The following is a 19218-nucleotide window of genomic DNA, read 5'->3' as shown; positions in this document are numbered from 1 at the left end:
AATATTCATAAAATTTACCATTACCATACTTGCAAATATGATATAATTATAAAATTAATAGTTGATCTTTTCCAGCTTTATCCAGCCATCCATAGACTGGGTCAAACGTTCGATAGCATTAGAATTTGTGCTGAAACCAGCTCTTCTTTCGGTCATGCATAACTCTCAAAATGGACTACCATTCCACCCTAATTTACTCTATAAAAAGGTAAGTGTTGAAAATTAACTTTACCAAGAAGAATTTGCCTCACCTATTGTCGTGTGTAAATATGTCCTTATTGCCCCCGCAGGAGCGTAGCGACGAGGAGGCACTCATAGTTTCACGCATAGATATTGGACTGGAATCTCGAAATTTTGTTGCGTTTGTTTTGTCGCCCAAGCATCCCCGTAGATAGTCTCTTCCGTAAATGTTCGGTTTTTTCCGGGACGGTAGTATACATATTTTCATATTCCTATTACGTTATATGCTATTACCATTACTACATATTACAATTTTAGTTTTGATTTAGCTTTGAAAAGCTCAAGCGAGTGTTATAAATGCAAATCATAACAGTGTATGATATAACACGAATTACAATATTACTTGTGCAAATCAAAACAAACAAAATGGCAGACTGGTTATGATGATGATGAGCTGATTCATTGACTGGAAAAAGTGTTTTGTATGTCAAATTTTGTTTCTTGTCTTTGAAACTGAATACTAACTACTGTAATTTAGTCAGAAGTTCACTTCAGCAATGATTTCAATTCTTTTTCCGGAATCTTTAAAGAAATTTGCTCAAGTTTTCAATATATTTTTGTTCAAACTCTAATTTATCTTTGTCTTTTATTTTATTAATAACTACCGTGAGATTGGGTAACTTGCATCAGTGGAGGCTAACATGCATAGCCCTCAAATGAAAGACCTGGCTGGTCATTAAAATATAACTACGTAGATCCGCTCGCAGCTCTACTCTATACCATTTTTGTTTTGGTTTAACTTTGTATTTTAATGACCATCAGGTCTTTCATTTGATGCAATGCATGTTAGCCTCCACTGATGCAAGTTACCCAATCTCACGGTACCTTTATTGTTTATAGAGCTTCTCGAGCTTTAAATACCATCATATGGTCGTAACTCGAGAAAGTCCTTCTTAACTTAGTAAAACAAGATACCGGCAAAGTACAAAAAAGTTGAATGTATGCATATGTAAATGTTGTGAATGTCAATCAATGTAAACAAACTTTTTCTTTTGGTCTTCAAAATAGATTTACCTTACTTGCACTACATGCGCACATTCAACTTTTTCATGCAGTTGTGATAGCCTAAATAACTTACGCTCCAGTGGTTTGGCGAAATAGCTCCAATTCTGGCTTTCCAAGTTAGGATGGACCTTCCCGAAGGCATTTAAACACTGGTTAGACTAGGTACACAGACAGTCATACAGAAACACCATAAAGTGAAAGTATATATCGCTATAAACTCAAAAAGTCTAGCTTCCTGAAGGCACGTCTCTTCATTGTCTGCGCTGCTTGGAGAAAAGATTGCATCATGAAAAAGTACTATGCACTTGAAAAAAAATTTAGGCGCATTACCTTGTTGATTTATTCACCACTATATATTTTGCCTACAATCTAAGATGTCTGCGGCATTATCAGAAAAGGTCTATTTAGTGAATAATAATCATGATATATATTGTTGTAAGAAAGAAACTAAGGAGAAAAAAACAAACAGGAGATGTGAAAACCTGTAAGCTAATGATACCATAATTTTTGAAATATATTGTTGAGAAGCTTTTCCAGCTTTTCCTTAGTTTTAATCTTTAAAGCATTAAAAAGCTTTATAAGTGCATGACATGATCTTTATGTGGGGGCATTTAGTGAAAGCTATGACTAGTATGTTACATTAAAGAAGATATTTTTGCGGGAAAAAAATTTGGCGGATTTGGTCAAAAAATCCCGCTAAATTTAATTTTTTCCGTCATCCACCAAAATTAAATTCCCGCCAAATTTAAGTTGCTCTATTAATTCCCCTGAATGTGTGCCGCCAAATTAATTCCCTCTGAAAAAAATTCTTCCGCCATCCGCCAAATTAAATTCCCGCCAAAATTTCTTCCTTTTAATGTATGTTGACATTTGTGCTGATGTATGCCATTAAGGCGTATTAGATAGATGCTCTCTAGAAGATACCTCATTACGTTTTGACACGAGTATCAGAAAGATGTCTTAAATTTATTCTAATTCTAACACCTATAGGGTTTTAGGTTTTTGATAGCAAGGCTCCCCTTTTTCCTTTTTGTAGAATCTAAAGGATTCTGCCTGAATAATGCATTGGGCTTCCCCCAGAAAATGTTCGTACATGGGGTGTGGAGGATATATTGTCCGGGGGTAGTGAACAATCTACAAAGTTTGTCCCGGGTAAACTTGCTCAATTTTGGGGGTAATTTTGAATGTCCAGGCGGGTCAATTGATGCTCGTTCAGGGGTTAGACCTGTTATTTTTTTCTGGAAGAGACCATTATATTATTTTCTGGAGATTTGAAAAAGAAGATGATTTGAAGTAAATTCAAATTCGGGATCGAAGTTTTTTGTTCAAGAGCCTGCTCTCCAAATAACATAAAATAAATTCCTAAACATTCCGCGGTAGTTTATATTTTTTCTTCTCGGTAATCAGGTGAAAGAGCTGTACCGTAACCATCACAAATCTTTCGAGGTTTGGCGTAAAAGCGAGATGAATAACTTGATATTACCAAACGATGGAAAGGAAGAAACGCATTCGAAACTTTGGACCATCGATATCATATATTTTATGATCAGGTAAATTGTCTTCAGTTATGTGGGGAAAGTAGAAAATATTCTATTCTTGTAAAGATAAATCCTATCTTTGCTAATTGAACATAATAGTCATTATCGGGGTTATTTATTTCTATTAGGCAATATCAGATATCTAATACGGTCCTAATACTGTGATGAAAGAAAATTCTTTAAAAAACATCTCCCAATATCTGGATCGATGCGTTAGTTTTATTTCACTGAGTTGTTTATACGCTTCATATGGCCATGGCCATTCACTAGGTAAATCATAGGACTATTGTCTCGCACAACGACTTTCTATAGCTAGCTCTCCATCCATACATATGCTTCGCATGATGGGATGCTTTCAAACGTATATGTTTTTAGATTCACATAAGAGATTACGACAATGAAGAATAAATCTTTTTTCTTGCCACAGAACTGCAAATATCGTTACAGCACCAGGTAATGGTTGGCAAAATCCCAAACCACCAGGAACTAATGAAGACGGAAGAGGGTATTGGTGTTGGGAAGCAAGGTAGGATGTTGATATTTTGAAGGATTTATTTCCGCGCGTTAAGGAATTATGAACGTTGCGATGGGCCCATTTTTTCGGCACGGAATTAATTTGTCGAAATTTTGTTGAAATAAATCTGTTCGAAAACTCTCCAAAATTAAACCACTTTAAAGACATTATTTATGTAACTAAGTTACTACCATTTGCTGACACAGTATTTTTAAAGAAAAGAAAGAACAACTTTTCCCCCCTTGGGCGCGTTTTTTGCTCTAGCCGCAGGTGAGCATTAAAATGGGTGTTGGGGGGGACGGCGTTAAGATTCCAAAAAAGTATTTCCCGATTCGGTTTCTATCGGATGTTCGGGAGAGCGGGAAATCCGCTGAAGAAAACGAAAGCGCGAGATATTATCTCCTTTATTGTGTTGTTTATCTCCCTTATTGTGCGCTCCTGCTTGAGCAATCGATAGAGAAAAGTTGATGAAAATGAAGTTAGCTTCCTAATAAACTGCCAGTACAAATCAGTTAGTGAAGTAAACATTGGCTGGTCACGAGAAAACCTAATCGATATTCTTGCCAAATTTTCTGCTAGAGAAGGGTGAGAATTTGCTTTCATTGTTTTTGATTACCATATTTTTAGTGTAAAAAGATAGCTGCAAGTGTAAATACTGGTATTAATTTATCTCACTTGCTAGTTATCACTAAAAGAACTTGTCTGTGTTATATATCAGACAAGCACCCCAGAGGTTACATGCGAGCTCCTTGTAGCCTCTTACTTACTAATCCTACTAATCCAACTAATCCTACTAAAGAAATTCAACGGTATCAACTTATCTAACTTGCACATCCTGCAAAATCGATCATTCTTTGTGAGTCAGTTTCACAACGACCACACCGCTAAAATCGTTTTCATCTTTTTGACAAGCATGCCTGCATATAAAGTTTCAAAAACTGTTTTGGGTTCTTTTAATCAAGCCAACAGAGAGATGTTTGGTGAAACAGCCGGTACGCAATGTAGTGCTAGCTGCCTCTACGCTATATTCTGGTCCAATGTTAGACGTGTTTCTATTTGGAAAACTACTGACCTAGACAGAATTTTAATTGAAGGAGACAAATTATACAAACAATTAAATACAAATAGTTATTTATCGGTAGATGAAATGCCACATTTCATTGAATCAAATGGTATTGTCACTGAGCTTCATTTTTTAAATTCTGAAAATGGACAAGCTAAATTGATCAATGACTATATCCTCTGCTTCAAATTCCTCTGAGCATGGCTCCGAATCCAGACTTTGACGCATTGATGATCATTGAAGGTTTTACTATAGCAATTATGAGAAGGCCTCAAGGATTTTTCCTTTTTGATTCGTATAGTCGTAATGAATTTGGACTACTTGAACCACTTAATGGAAAGTCTTGTCTTATAAAGTTTGAAGACATTTTTGAACTTGAAAAATATATTCAACATTTTTATTTAGAGGAAAATAACAAAGATAATTTATTTTTCCTTATTCAATTCATCAAAGTAGGTGAACTAAAAGAAGATTTTAAAAAAGGTTCTTCAGCGAAGTTATTCTGGCTTTGTAAAGAAAAGTGCAATCAAGCGAAAAAATGATTCTGATAATGGAAATGTTTTAAAAAAGCGTCAAAAGACACGCCAGGAAAGCAATCATAAATTTTATGAGAAAAACAAAGAAATTCTGAAAGAAAACCAAAATAATTATCGTGCATTAAAATAAAGCAAGCCAAAAAGTCCGCCGCGTCCAAAGCAATGAAAAAATAAAAGACAGCAATAAAATCTACCGTAACCAAAACAAGGAAAAAATTAAAAAAAGTAAAAAAGCTTACCGCACCCAGAATAGTGACAAAATTAAAGAAAACAAAAAAGCCTATCGTGAACGAAACAAAGAAAAGCGAAAAGAAACAAATTCTCGACAGAAAGAGCGAATAGCAAAATTTAAAACTCTCGTAAATGAAGGTCCTTTTTATATGTGTGTTTGTTGCAACCAATGTCTCTATCGACAAACTGTTGTCAAATATACACCTGAAAACTACAATATGCCAGAAGAAAACTTTTGTTCTGAAGTAATTTCATTTTATGGCCAATTGTATATTTGTAAGACATGCCATAACAAACTTAAAAAAGACAACTTACCATGCCAGTCTGTCAAAAACAAGCTCGATATTTATGAATTACCAGCTGAATTTCATACTCTTCGCAGGCTTGAGAAAGTTTTAATTTCTCAAAGAATTTTATTCAAAAAATTGCTATCATGCCAAAAGGTCAGTTTCCTAAGTTAAAAGGGTCCATTTGTAATGTACCCATCGACATAGAAGATATTGCAAAAACTTTACCAAGAAGAACAAACGATAATGGCTTGATGAGAAAAATATATTCATGATACCGTAAATGACCGAATGGGGCGCTTATTTAAAAATAATTTTTGTGAGGGGGCGCTTATTCGAGCCGGGGCGGCTGAATGGGCGCTTATTAAATTATTTTATAATTACGGACGATATCTTTTTGTTTTCATTTTTTTTCTCTGTTTGTACAACCTACTTTGTTAAATGTCAATGTCTTCATCACCCTCCTGTCCTGGTTTGACGGAATAAGCGCCCCCTTTACGGAAGCCGAGGGCGCTTATTCGGTCATTTACCAGGTCAGGAACTATTGCAAATTAGGATATGATAGCCAATTTAGGATGTTGGCCTAATTAGGACAGAATTCATATCCTAGTTAGGATATTAATGGCTTAATAAGGATATAATATATTCAAACCCTAAATATCTTGAGGACAAGTAAAATCCGTGTCAATTTTACAACGTGAACTTGTTATTTGGACTAGGCAGAGTATTTTAAACCAAAAATTTTTCTCTTTTTCGAGCGGAGCGTAAAGTTGTGATAATTTTTCTTCGTTTCTTGTGGCTTTTCGTTCCGAAATGTTAGTTTGAGAAGTCAAGGTGTTGAGAGAGAGGGTTAACCCTGTTTTTCTGTATTTTTTGTCATGGCTGAACCGATCACAAAAAGAGTTCGCTGCTTAACATCTGAAGTTGTTAAGCCAATCGATTATGACCTAGAAGACATTGTGACTCATAACATTGAGCTTTTTTTTGTGTAGCTACGCATGCGCAGTACTAAAAACTGAATCTTTTCTCACTCCGCTCAAATTTTACCCAAAAAACAGGTGGAACTTGCTTGAATAAATAAGAATTTGACATTTTTAGCTAAATTTTGACGCGGATCTTGAAATCTAAGTCAAAAATTGGAATTTCGTTCCTTCCTAGCCTAATAAGGATAGAATTTCTAGCTTAATTAGGCCATCGTATCCAAGTTAGGCCAGAATCGGCGAACATATCCTAATTTGCAATAGTTCCTGACTGTTTATGGTATGCGTAATTTTCGGAAGCACCAATAATAGAGAGCAAATTCCGGATTTTTCGCCGACTCCGGCAGGGAAAGAGACTTACGCAAATTTAAGAATATCATGAATTATCAAGTTATTATTCAATGATGTTTGATTAATCTTACAAAAATGATTAAAGTCGTATATTTAGTGTTCATGCTGCTTATTGATTGCACTGTCATGTTGACGAATCTTCTCGGGGAGCTGCAAAACACCGTCGTAAGTAGCAAAAGCAAGTCATCCGGATCGGTGCGCTACAAAACCCTCGTCATGTATGTGTACTTTTCAATGTGTTGTATTACCGTTCGTCGTTTCATAACTTGGTCTGACATAGTGTGGGTACGTTGCCTCGATTGGTTTTAACGGTGTCTCCACTGTTGTCGACAATGGGTTCGTTTTCGTCGTTGTTACATACATGAATAAGTAAAAAGAAAATAGCATTAAACTTAGTTTATGGGAAGAAATTTTCGCGGAATTTAATTTCGCTTCTTTAGGTGCCATTCGCACAAACAAATTTTACCCTTAGGAAAATCACCCCTAAAGTTAATTAGTTCGTTTTTTTTCTTTATGTGCTAATTTTGGCCCCCGTGACACTCATATGACGCGTAATAGAGAGAAAATTTCGGGGTATGTCCGAAGAATATAACAGTTATGCATATTATGAATCCCCTTTTTGCATTCCATTTCCGACCTGTTTATTTTATCTAATCCTTGCATCTTTCTCAGCTTACGGCTAGAGCTTCCAGCGCAGCTGGTTTATTGATTCTGCTTTGTCAGCACAGCGCCTCCTTTCAATACATGTTTTTTTAAAAGCATTGCACTTATAAGCATTTCTAGGCTCAGGTATGGGGAAAATTAAGTATATGCTAAGCATTACCTCGAGCCTATAAAGTATAAGCTACTTTGTAGTATGGATATAAGCAGTATTATAGTAGTATAGCAGTATATAAGCAGTATTAAGTATTAGGATATAAGCATCCCTCAAGCATTTTTCAGCCTTATTAAACTTTCGACCTAAGCATCTCTGAGCCTGTTTTCGGATTTTTATATGCTTGTAAAAAAACATCTAATATCATAAAATATATTTCATAAGATATTTTATTCCCTTCCAGGAGGTTAAAGAACCACTTGCAACAGCAGGACGACGATCTTGACAACAATTTGTATGAAATGGCTGAAATAGTAATGGGATTGGATTATTATGATGGGATGGAGTTGTTGGAACAACTGAGAAGTGAACACTCTTTGGATGACGTAATCAAGATGACATCAAATATGGAACGATGAAAAAGAAAATGAGAACGCTAATTTGTAAATAATCACCAAATGAAAATGCAGGCATCTTTTTCCTTAAACAAAAGTTTCTTCCATTCGTCAGAATTTAAAGGCCATACCATCTGTCAAGGAGGGAGGGGCATCCCCCAAAGGTCTTACCCTAGTTATAAAAAGAATTTTGGTCGAATGGTTCGTGGTGGAATTAAAGTGTTTTGAAGAAATGGAATCAAAATATTGAGTAGTAACAATGATATAATTAGTGTTCAAAAGACAACATGGAAGTTGACATATAAAATTCAGACGCGGGATTGAAAACAGTATTATCTCGGTTATTTCATCAATAACCTTTATTCGTTTGGTAAAATATATTAGTGAACCATGGGAGCATTATTTACACACTTAAAATTTTATTATATTTACAATATTGTTATTCGATTATTTGATGAGAATATTATTGATAAATTGAATTCAAAAACTCAACTGAGTAATTTTTAGCCTGGGAATCCATGCTATGATTTCTTCTTTGATAAACTGATGGCGAAATGTATAGCATGGTACGGGCTGAGAGTTTGAATTTCTCAGATCCTTATAACGGTTGAAAACATAGCCAATCAAATTTTGTTATTCTTTTACTGGTCACACTTTCTTAGAGAAAGTGCAACTTTCGAAATTTGGTTTTTATTTTAGTAAGTGAGGACAGCGCTAAATTCGAATTTCCAAATGTAAAAAATGTGAGTCCAATATTGGACTCACAGCTCGAACCCGTCTTGTGTACATCAAATTATGAAAAAACACACGACGGGTCTCTTGTCCAAGCAATTTTAGCCTAGACATAAAAATCTGTATACACTTTGTTTTATTATTTTTAGGTGCGAAAAAAAGACTGGGACGGTTTCAGGGTGGTAAACGGACAAAAAATGTCCGCCTGGCAATTAGCAGCTACGGTTGAAAAGGTGTATAATACATGAACTTTAGTACCACGGAAATGTGATTACGACACAGGTCTGCTTTAATTCGACTCTTGGCGATGGAATTGTTATTTTTTAAATTATCTAAAGGCTTGGGGACACGCAAAGATTTTTTCGCGTTGGTGCAATGCAACATGCTTCGTCCCACCAACCTGAAACGCTTTCTCGTGTCTCCGCTCCATTTTTCTTTTAATAACATTTGTGCTTCTCTCACTTTTGTCCCTGGGACAATGGAGCAAAGTTGATTCGAATCAAATTTGCTCCATTGCCCCAAGGACAAAATCAGCGTGTCTTTTGGGTATGACAACAAAAAAAGAAAACATGAACGCACTTTTTTTCTTATGTTGGTGGGCTGAAGCATGTTGCATTGCACTATCGCGAAAAAAACTTCTCGTCTCCCCAAGCCTTAAGGGCTCTGACCATAGTGAATTTTTCATAATTGCCGTGTTTAAAATGTATATTCTGACTGATGTAACCAACAAAACTATAGCATGTTATACATTTTCTGTTAGACAAACTATTCCTGAATCTGAAAATTCAAAAATTGCATTGAAAAAAATTGATGAAGAAGAAAATGAAGACTTTTGCGAGGAAGAGTATTTCAACTTTGAAGAGCTTAGTTTCGGCGAAGAAAAAACATTTTGAAAATCTTTTACCGAACAACAAAAATTTTTGCGGAAAATTTTTGTAAATGCTTCTTTGTCTCGAAATCTTCAAAATAGTGGTTTTTCATCAATTTTTCATTTGGATTTTGCTTAAAAAAACAGTCATAACTTTTGACACATCTTTTTAGAAAGATTTTCCGCAAAATTTAAGATAGTTCAATTCTTTGCGGACAGTGTAAAGAAATTTTGAAACAAAAAAGTTAATTACCCATTAAAACTAAGCACTTTTTGTAAAAGAGGGTGATGCAACATATTATTAACATCTTTTTAAAGTTCATAACGTCATTTTTGCAATTAAATTCTTAATTACTCTTAAGGGATTCGATTAAAAAGCAATTTATAAAGGCAATTCTTTGTTAAAAGTGTTAAGGAACCTGAAATATAACTTTTATGTTCAAATACCAAAGTCAATTTTTGGACTATGGTCAGAGCCCTTAACTGATACAACATTTTATTTTTCATCCAACGAGCACGTGTTGTCATTAAATCCAAATTAAACTTATACGACATCGCTGATTATTTTACTAACGTACAACAAGCCCAAATTACAAATCAATTTAAAAACTGATGAAACCTCTCATTCCTTGCAATATCATTAAAGTGTAGCTTTAATTTTATCCAAGGACATTTTGCAGTATGCATCCACGTTCATAATGTCTTTAGTGTATTTGGTGACAATCTCTTGTAGCATGTGAGGCCATAGACGTTCGAAATGACTGAGACGTCGCGATGTGAGGATAGAGTCTTGAACTATCTCACGAATGTAGTTTTGTGAAAAGCTCTCTTCGTCATTCGAATCCTAAAAGGAATCCCTCAAAACTTTAGGGACGCGAATTTATCAGACCTTATACGTTCACTGTCGATTCCATCTCAGAAATATAAAATTTGAAATATTGTCGAAAGTTTGTCTTGCAGAGGCTCCTGTGGTCTCAGTTCAGGCATTTCGATTTTTACAATAAAATAGCAAACAAAAGTTTATCAAAAGGCCCTTTGATGTACTAACTATATTTTAACTCCTACGAGTATTTTCGTAATTTGTAGCGGATATGTTAATACTGTAATATAAAGTATATAATGTAAATAAAGCATGATTTTTGTCGCTATTTTCACCGCCTGCGAAAAATTTACGGTTCGGACAAAATGGGTAGATAATACTTTAAACATCAAAGAGAGCAACCTCGTAAGTACTTACTTGATTTTTGGCTTCCTCGTCAGATTGGTGCGGCCCTTTATTATAAAAATTGTGCCTGAAAAAACAAACAATGGCCAATGAAAATTGATTAACAACCCTCATTTTAGGAAAATTCAAAGGGGAAGTATTGTTATCTGACACCCAGATGTCGAAATTTTCAACGGACACGCTAAAGCTCTAACGACCCAAAAATTTTCAGGCTTACGTTAATATTTTCATCCGAAAAATAAGTATACGGTACATTAAAGGCTGACTATAATTCCTATTCGACGGGGGAAATTATCCAAGCTCCCTTGAAAGCTTTAGCGTGGGCGGCCACCAACAGCCATCGGATCATTTTTCTGATATAAAATGTTAGTATAGGGTTTTCAAAATTTCAAAAATCTCAAATACAATATTGGTATAGTCAAAATACCGTAGGATAGTGAAACTTTCTCATTCCTGGGAAAGTGTTCTATTGCCACTCTGTAGCAGAAAAAACCAACACTCTGGGTAGGTACAAAAATACCAAACAAACATAAAAAGCAGCGGAAATGTATCAAGAAATGTTCCCCGGGATTGAGGTAGTTTTGCCATCCTACCGTAATAACGTCTTCTTTTTTACATAAACTGACATGACGGTCATAAAGAATAAGTGATACGTTACGTCATGTTCATTTTTGACCAGATACCGCCAGTAGGGACCTAGGGGCGCTGCACCATTTGATATCAACCATAGAGGTGGTTCAATCGGGTAAAGACTCCAATCGAGGTTGACAACTTCTCAGAGTGGGCTCTTCCAGTAAAAATTTGTATATGGGGGGGGGGTGGAGGATACAACAATTTTCAGTGATTAACCCCCCGGACAACGGGTTTTACTCCCCCCCGGACCAGCATCAGTTGACCCCCTGGACAACCCAAATTACCCCCGGGCAGAGCAAATTTACCCCCATACAAGGCAAATTTTGATGATTTTCCGCTACCCCCGGACAATATATCCTCCACCAGGGGTGTACGAACATTTTCTGAAAAAGCCCAATGGCCCTTGATGTAAGCTGCAGTCCAAAAAAATTCTATTAAATGCAGATCAAAAATAAAACATACCATGTTCTAACGTAAGCAGTATCTTGTAAATGAGAAGGTAACTCATTTTGTAGAATTGTTTGTAAACTTCCAAATATACGTTGGCCTTCCTCCATGTCTGGTTGTGTTATCTTAAAAAAACAGATGTGTTTTTCTTTAAACGGTGGCAAAACAGGTTTTTGACTTTCCGGGATATTGGAATTACTTCAATACCAGAAATTTCGACGGTCAGAAGTTTTCGCGATTTTCGCGGATTTTAGCCATTTTGCATTAAATGGTCACGATAAAATCAATATTATTGATTTGCAAAATTAGATTCCCGCGAAAAATATTTGTCCCAATAAGGGTCATATGATTCACAAAATTCTCCTAATTTTTCTTCTTTTTAGTCTCGCTAAGGGTCCAAGAGTCGAAAGTCTGGCAGCCCATACCCGTCAGTTCACAACCCTAGTATCCCCTGGGAAAACCCTAGTATCCGCTGGGAAAACCTTATTTCATTTTCAGTTAAATCCTATAAAAAGTTCTTTTATCTTTTAACATTTCCAGCGCGTAACATTTTTTGAAAAATGTGAAAATTTCATACTGTTTTTTTGAAATCGATAGCTTCAAAACTGACATAAAAGCTTGTACCTTGAGAGTTAGACAACGGTTTCAGTACCATTTAAAAGGTATTTCCATACTCTAGAAGCATTTCGTTTATGGGCTTTTAAATCAATTGGTCAGGAGCTTTAAGTCTGGGGACTCGGTATATTGGCAAATTCAAACCGTGCATACACGTCTTCTGGGTTTGAAGGGTTAAACAAAGCTCTTTATTGGATAGTTTTTGAAAATATTGCTCACATGGTAAGGTAAGGTCATTAAAAAATGACCAATCAGAAGCGTAGAGAACCTCTCCAAGAAATAGCACTTTTTACTAGCGGTTTTTGGATAGGTCAAGACATACTCCTTCCCAAGTTTCCTAACCTAAGTCACATATAATTTTTATTCAGGGTTAGATAACTAAATCTCGAATTGAGAAAAATTTTGTTTTCTTCATTCCTCGCTAGGGAATCATTTTTAAAATTAAAAACTAATAGTTATTATCACCAGAGAGTTTCGTTAAAATGTTTTCATATCTCCTCGGTGTTTTTTACTGTTGCTAAGAGTCGTTTTCCATTTCCGATAAATAAATTCAATTCTAATACGAAAACTAGTTACAGTAGGATGTCCTTACATTCATTCAATAAGATAAATCAAGTGTTTAAAGAATATCGTCTTTTCAATTGTATTTATGATCGTAGGGATTCATTCCATTAATACATTTTTAACGATCAATCAAAAATTTTTAACATAAAATCATAGCATTTGTCATTTTTCATTTGATAGCTTACGATTCGATAAAGATGAAACTTGAAATTTTGTTTTTTCTTGTACACTGTATGTTGGAATATAAATTTGTGAAAAAAAATCTTGAAAGAAATACACGCTTTTTTTTTATAAGAATGGTGTTTTTTCATTTAATCATGGATATTCTTAACTTTTTGGCGAAAATCATCCAAAAATATTCTTACGGTATTCTTACGGTATTCTTAGGTTAAGATCGAAATTGGCAATCTACAAGTTGAAATGCATTAAAAATGGCATTCTTAGGTTCAGTTGCTAAATTCCATGATGGTGATATTCTTACCATATTCTTAATATTTTGGCCATTTTCATCATGGACATTCTTATAAAGTGTATTCTTATAAAAAAAAAAGCATGTATAAGAAACTGTACATCTGCAGATTTTTTCGTTACAAGTTTTAAGGTCTTCAAGGTCTCGTACATATAGAGTCATTTGGTCGGTTGGCGGACGGTTCGGTATACATGCCCATTTCTCAAAAACTATAAAACTTTAGATAAAACTTATTACTTTAATGGGATAAACTTTCGCGGGGATTAAATTTCGCGGTTGGGCCTATACGCAAAATTCAAAAAATTTAGCGGGGACTTAATTTCGCGGATGGCACTATTGGGTGGCAATATTTTCACGATTGTGTGACTTTAACTGTCAAATCGTGCATGTTGGTTGTTGAAATACACAATATTAGCGCCTCTTTGATGCAAGTAACAATTAAAATAGTACTTATTTGACATATTTTGAGTTTTGTTTAGAAATATTTCACGGATGAGGCCCTTCCAAATTTCCATTGGGACTTAATTTCGCGGATTTTCGCGGATGACACTCAAATCCGCGAAATCCACGAAATTTAATTCCCGCGAAAGTTTATTCCATTAAAGTATACCATTCTGTGGCTTACGAAACCGGTTTTAAGAAAAGGATCCTGTTCAAATGATGATATCGAAAAGTTCATATTTTTCTCGGCTAGTTGGCGATGTGACAAAAAATGTGATAGAAAAAAAGTGGAACGGGATTTATATAAGAAAGTCACTAGGTTATATTAAAAAAATCTATTTTCCATTTTTTAGATACAATGTAGAATTTACGGACCAGATAATCCTTAAAGCTCTATATAATGTAGAAAACCAGAAGAAATAAATGATTTATGGACAGTTTAAAATGAAACTTTTGATAATCTTCACAGTAATTTTCGTAGCGGTTTTCAAATCTGAAAGTAAAATTTTCAACCGAATCCCTGGCAACAAAAAACCACAAGAAAGTCCTTTCGAAGTTGTCGATCACATTGGGAAATTCGCAGAAAGACAATGTTTTACTATTTGCCACTATGACGCGAAGTGCCGTGCATTTCTAGTAGAAGAAACCGTAGTTTCGAACAACAGATGCTCATTCTATGACAAAGGCGTCCAACTACTGACATTGACTTCTAACACAATTGTACTAAAGTTCCTTCGGCTATACCTTTACTGATCGTATCTAGCGCCCTTCTAACGCCCAACTACGCCTTCCACGCTCCACTGGGCAGCAACTTAGCAATTGCTGTCCAGCCCTCCTAAACTTTAGTGTTGTTTCGGCAGCGATCGGCGGCGGACCTGCTCAGGACATGGGTTTGTAAGTATCCTTTTCTTATTTATAGCACGATTGTAGAGCGTTGTCATTATTAAATATTAGTTTATTGTAACTGCATAGTCTCCCGTTCCTGTCTGCAAATAGGATTAGGTTCTACTCCCCTAGGTTCCTTTAGCCCGCCCCTTTCGTAGTCTAGACTCACTCACCCACTGCGTCTTATTCGTCTGCTAGGCAAGCACTCGGATAAGCCACCAGTACATTGGCGCCCAACGAAATTAAACAGTGGTCTTTCTTTTGTTTCTTAAAGCCTTACTGGCTAATGATTACTTTTCTTTTCACCCGAAGCTAAAGAATTAAGAAATCACTCCCGAGTCTAGGGAAAGGGTTCTATAGGATTTCTTCCTTTCTTGGGGTGGGGTTCCAGATACTCTGTAGAATTCCATCGCATGGACCTGTAAGGAAGGTTACCTTTTACTGCATATCCCTAATCAAAAGCGGTTTCAAGCTATACCAGCAAACAAAATAAGGTCCGGGATTCTAAACCATCGGGTGGGCGATAGGACGCATCCCCAGTTTGATAACGGAATCCACAAGACCAGGGTGCACTGTCCTCTATAAGGTGCAAACGCTGTTAAGCAAGATGTAGGAGTGTGTGTGATGAGAGGAGTGTTGAGAGTTGACGTAGAAAGTTAGAAATATCAGAGTGACGCTGTAGTCGTGTAACGACTGTCTCTCTTCTCGCGTTTTTGTTTCGAGCTTGGACCGCCTCGAATCTTTTTCTTGAATGGGAACAAATTAGTGAAAGGTCGGTCCACACATCGTGGATGAGAATTGACTAGTGTCGGAGTCCCAGCCGGCGGTGAGCCGCCAGTGGTTTTTTTTCATTTACCTTTGTGTTCGATAGAGATATTATGGGAAATTGATGTATTGAGACATCTTTCAGAGTTTACGGTTTTATTGAGATATAATTTGAGGATATTGAGATCCTGTAGTAACTGATGTATTGAGACATCTAGAGTAAATGATTTCACGGAGATGTGATTTGAGAATATTGAGATTTTCATTCCACTATAGGGCCCTATAGGGAGTGGACAATGTACTTCGGGACCTAAGCGTCCAGGTTTTAAACCCGAAGTATGGGCCAAAAGTTTCAGATATTTTTTTTCTCTTTTTTAGTTTTTTTCAATTTTTTTTTGTTTTTTTTTTGAACTTTTGGTCGTAAAAATAGAAAATGAGAATTTTTTTTCAGTTAATGCAGCAAGTGTGTAGAGATTGTTTGATAAACGAAAATTGAAGCCGCTAGACCACAGGTGTTTGTAAACGAACAGAACAAACACCTGTTTAAACAAAAACGAACGATGTTTGTATATTAGATCAGAGTTAAATTCTAGATAAACGCTGCTGATCTAATCGCGTGGGTTGCGAAATTCGATAGGAATTCACTCATGCACTGGCTGATTTTGAGTGTCGTATGCCGAGTGACGAGATCGGTCGACTAAGGGGTCCAGGCACTCTACCTGAAATTAAACATATGCTTTCAAGTTTTTCAAGAGATTTTTAAATTTGACCTTTTCTCAGTATCTTTCAGGAATTTTTTTATGAAAAAAGAAGCAATGACGTACAAGGTAAATTACGCAAACTCCGTAAGTATTCTAAAAGTACCGCAGGCATCGTTCCGCCTTGCCTGTCTTGCCTGTATTTTTTTATCCCTAAAATCACAATCAATTTTCAGTTTTTTTTAGAAAACAGATTCCACTGTAACAAAGGTCAACTTGCTTTCTTTTCTTCTAAATTTTCTTGTTAAACTTTCATCTGAATGAGGTCTGAAAATTCGAGTTCTCTTCTTATCGGGTCGGAATTTAAGGTGTAGAAAGTTCTATAAAAAATCGTTCATTTTTAAAGGAGAGAGAGAAAAAAAAAAGGAAACGAGAAATTCGGAAGTTGGGACTGCACTCCGTATTAAATTTTTTATTTTATATTCTATGTGAATTAACGATTTTTTTATATATATTATAGTATTTGCATAGGGATTGAAGAAGACAACACGAGAAACGCCACAAACCAATCCTTAGTCTCCCTGAAACCAACCCTAAAACCCCTAAAACCAGAACCCAAAGACCTATGCCCCTCCCTGCGGTAGCTACTCATCTTCACCCATCCAACCAACACTTCTACAAACAACTGACTACCCAAAATGGCAACCAACACCACCAACGCCAAGGGAAACCTGAATCTGCTGACCCACTAAATATGACCACCAAAGGAGAAACAAAGAGACTGGTGGCTGAGAAGACACACCAAACAACCTCAAAACAAACAAATGAACTTTTAACGCCTGCTAAACCACCACCACAGGCAGCTGGGGATGACACCACTACCAGTCCATCCACTATCATCAAGCCACCAGTATTAGTGGAACCTGCTATTTCCGCTACCACCATAATCACCCCAGAAAGTATCCCAAGGTCAGCAGAAGATGATCCATCCACCAACAGCTGAGAAGCACAAGACCTGTCCTGAAGAGTGGCTACCCCCCGACCAATCTCCGATCCCCCCAAGCAAAGATGGAAGAAGTGTCAAGTTTAGGAAATTTATAATTTTTATTATTTTATTAGTCAGCCCTGAGCAGGGAACGCCTCCAAAGAAAACGCGACCCCACGTAGCCATTTAAGGTCGGAGGAATGTACTAAAGTTCCTTCGGCTATACCTTTACTGATCGTATCTAGCGCCCTTCTAACGCCCAACTACGCCTTCCACGCTCCACTGGGCAGCAACTTAGCAATTGCTGTCCAGCCCTCCTAAACTTTAGTGTTGTTTCGGCAGCGATCGGCGGCGGACCTGCTCAGGACATGGGTTTGTAAGTATCCTTTTCTTATTTATAGCACGATTGTAGAGCGTTGTCATTATTAAATATTAGTTTATTGTAACTGCATAGTCTCCCGTTCCTGTCTGCAAATAGGATTAGGTTCTACTCCCCTAGGTTCCTTTAGCCCGCCCCTTTCGTAGTCTAGACTCACTCACCCACTGCGTCTTATTCGTCTGCTAGGCAAGCACTCGGATAAGCCACCAGTACACAATCAACTCAATATTACACTCTATATTTACGCCTGTTTTCAATGATTGCTTGGATTGGCATAACACTGGAGCAAGTGAGACCGGTGTCTACGAGATTGTCCTCCCGAACGGCGCTTTAAAGAAAGTTCGGTGTAATATGGAGACAAACGGAGGTGGTTGGCTTGTTTTTCAACACCGTTTCAATGGAAGTATAGATTTTCACCGCGATTGGTCAGCATACAAAAATGGATTCGGTTCTGTTTATGGTGAACATTGGCTTGGAAATGATATTCTACATTTGTTGACAACTTGGCGTAAACATCAATTTTACGTGCACGCTGGTCGCTTTAACGGCGAAAGAAATTTCTCGAAATATGATGAATTTAGTGTGGAAGGTGAGGCTAATTATTATAAATTGCATGCACAAAACAGGGTAGCAGGAATCGAATCAATTGCGCCAAATATTGGACGAAACTTTACTACATATGACAGAGATCATGATAAATATGGAAGTAACAACTGTGCTTTGGACAAACGTGGTGGATTTTGGTTTTCACATTGTAGTGAAGTGTTTTTCAACTCCCTATACTTTTTCGAAGAAGATAGTCCACAATTCAAAGGCATTAATTGGCGTTCTTATTGGTTAGACAACACAAAGTCTTTGAAATGGACAGAGTTAATGATTCGAAGAAAAATCGAATAAACATTTTCATTTTGACAATGAAAAGTATTATAGCTTGCCTTTTGAAACGAGGCCTATTAATGGACGATACAAGTGAATCGATCAGATAAAAAAAATAAAGACTCTTAAAAATTGAAAGAAAAGACTGACGACAAAGGTTTCCCTGTCAAAACTTGCCAGCTAGCTAGAACAAAATGTTCGTTCATTTGAGGTTATCTGAACACCACAACGGACTCAACTTCTGTTCAAAGATAGTAACATTCAAACTCCGAATCAACAAATCACTAAATTGACTCAGATCAATTGTTAAACATTTTGAAATACTTGACAGGATGCTTGTCACGGCCAAATTTAGTTTTTACTCTAGTCGATTTTTATTTGAAAACTTATCTACGTAACGTTAATTTATATTATTACATACCTGTAGGCAAAAATAGCCATTGGATAATTCCTGATATACCATGACTATTATACCACGGTAGATTTTTTTTTGAAATTTTGCTTTCAAAATTTGATTTTTTTGTCGCTCTTGTTGTTTGTTTATCAACGAAATTTATCAAAATAAATCTATTGTCGATTTCAAAAACAAATTTTATGACTCAATGTAATTAAGAAAATCATTAAAAAGAAAAACATTCGAACGTTCGATTATGGGTGTGTTTTATGTGAATCTTTCGACTAT

The 19218-nt window shown here is 36.2% G+C and overlaps 2 protein-coding genes across 4 annotated transcripts in view; one reads left to right on the top strand and one right to left on the bottom strand.

Annotated features, from left to right (window-relative positions):
• The window catches only part of LOC136817937 (uncharacterized), a 61180-nt gene extending 52747 nt beyond the window's left edge, over positions 1-8433 (top strand). For 2 of the 3 annotated variants that reach the window (XM_067074281.1, XM_067074279.1), the window contains 4 exons: positions 76-208; positions 2653-2795; positions 3211-3309; positions 7804-8433. In XM_067074281.1, coding sequence (XP_066930382.1) covers positions 76-208; positions 2653-2795; positions 3211-3309; positions 7804-7978 — 550 coding nt within the window. In that variant the 3' untranslated portion in view covers positions 7979-8433. The remainder of the gene's footprint in view (positions 1-75; positions 209-2652; positions 2796-3210; positions 3310-7803) is intronic. The other variant, XR_010848171.1, reaches the window with a different exon arrangement.
• Positions 8434-9973: 1540 nt separating this feature from the next.
• LOC136817936 (leucine-rich repeat-containing protein 49-like) overlaps positions 9974-19218 on the bottom strand; it is a 46677-nt gene continuing 37432 nt past the window's right edge. Inside the window, exons 12-14 of the mRNA XM_067074278.1 lie at positions 11875-11984; positions 10792-10846; positions 9974-10398 (exon numbers count right to left, since the gene is read on the bottom strand). Coding sequence (XP_066930379.1) covers positions 10195-10398; positions 10792-10846; positions 11875-11984 — 369 coding nt within the window. The 3' untranslated portion in view covers positions 9974-10194. The remainder of the gene's footprint in view (positions 10399-10791; positions 10847-11874; positions 11985-19218) is intronic.

Source organism: Clytia hemisphaerica, unplaced genomic scaffold (assembly GCF_902728285.1).
Source record: "Clytia hemisphaerica strain Z4C2 unplaced genomic scaffold, Clytia hemisphaerica genome assembly, whole genome shotgun sequence".
Classification (NCBI taxonomy): domain Eukaryota; kingdom Metazoa; phylum Cnidaria; class Hydrozoa; order Leptothecata; family Clytiidae; genus Clytia; species Clytia hemisphaerica.
Note: the sequence above shows the minus strand (reverse complement) of the source record. Positions and strands in the feature narration are given on the sequence as shown.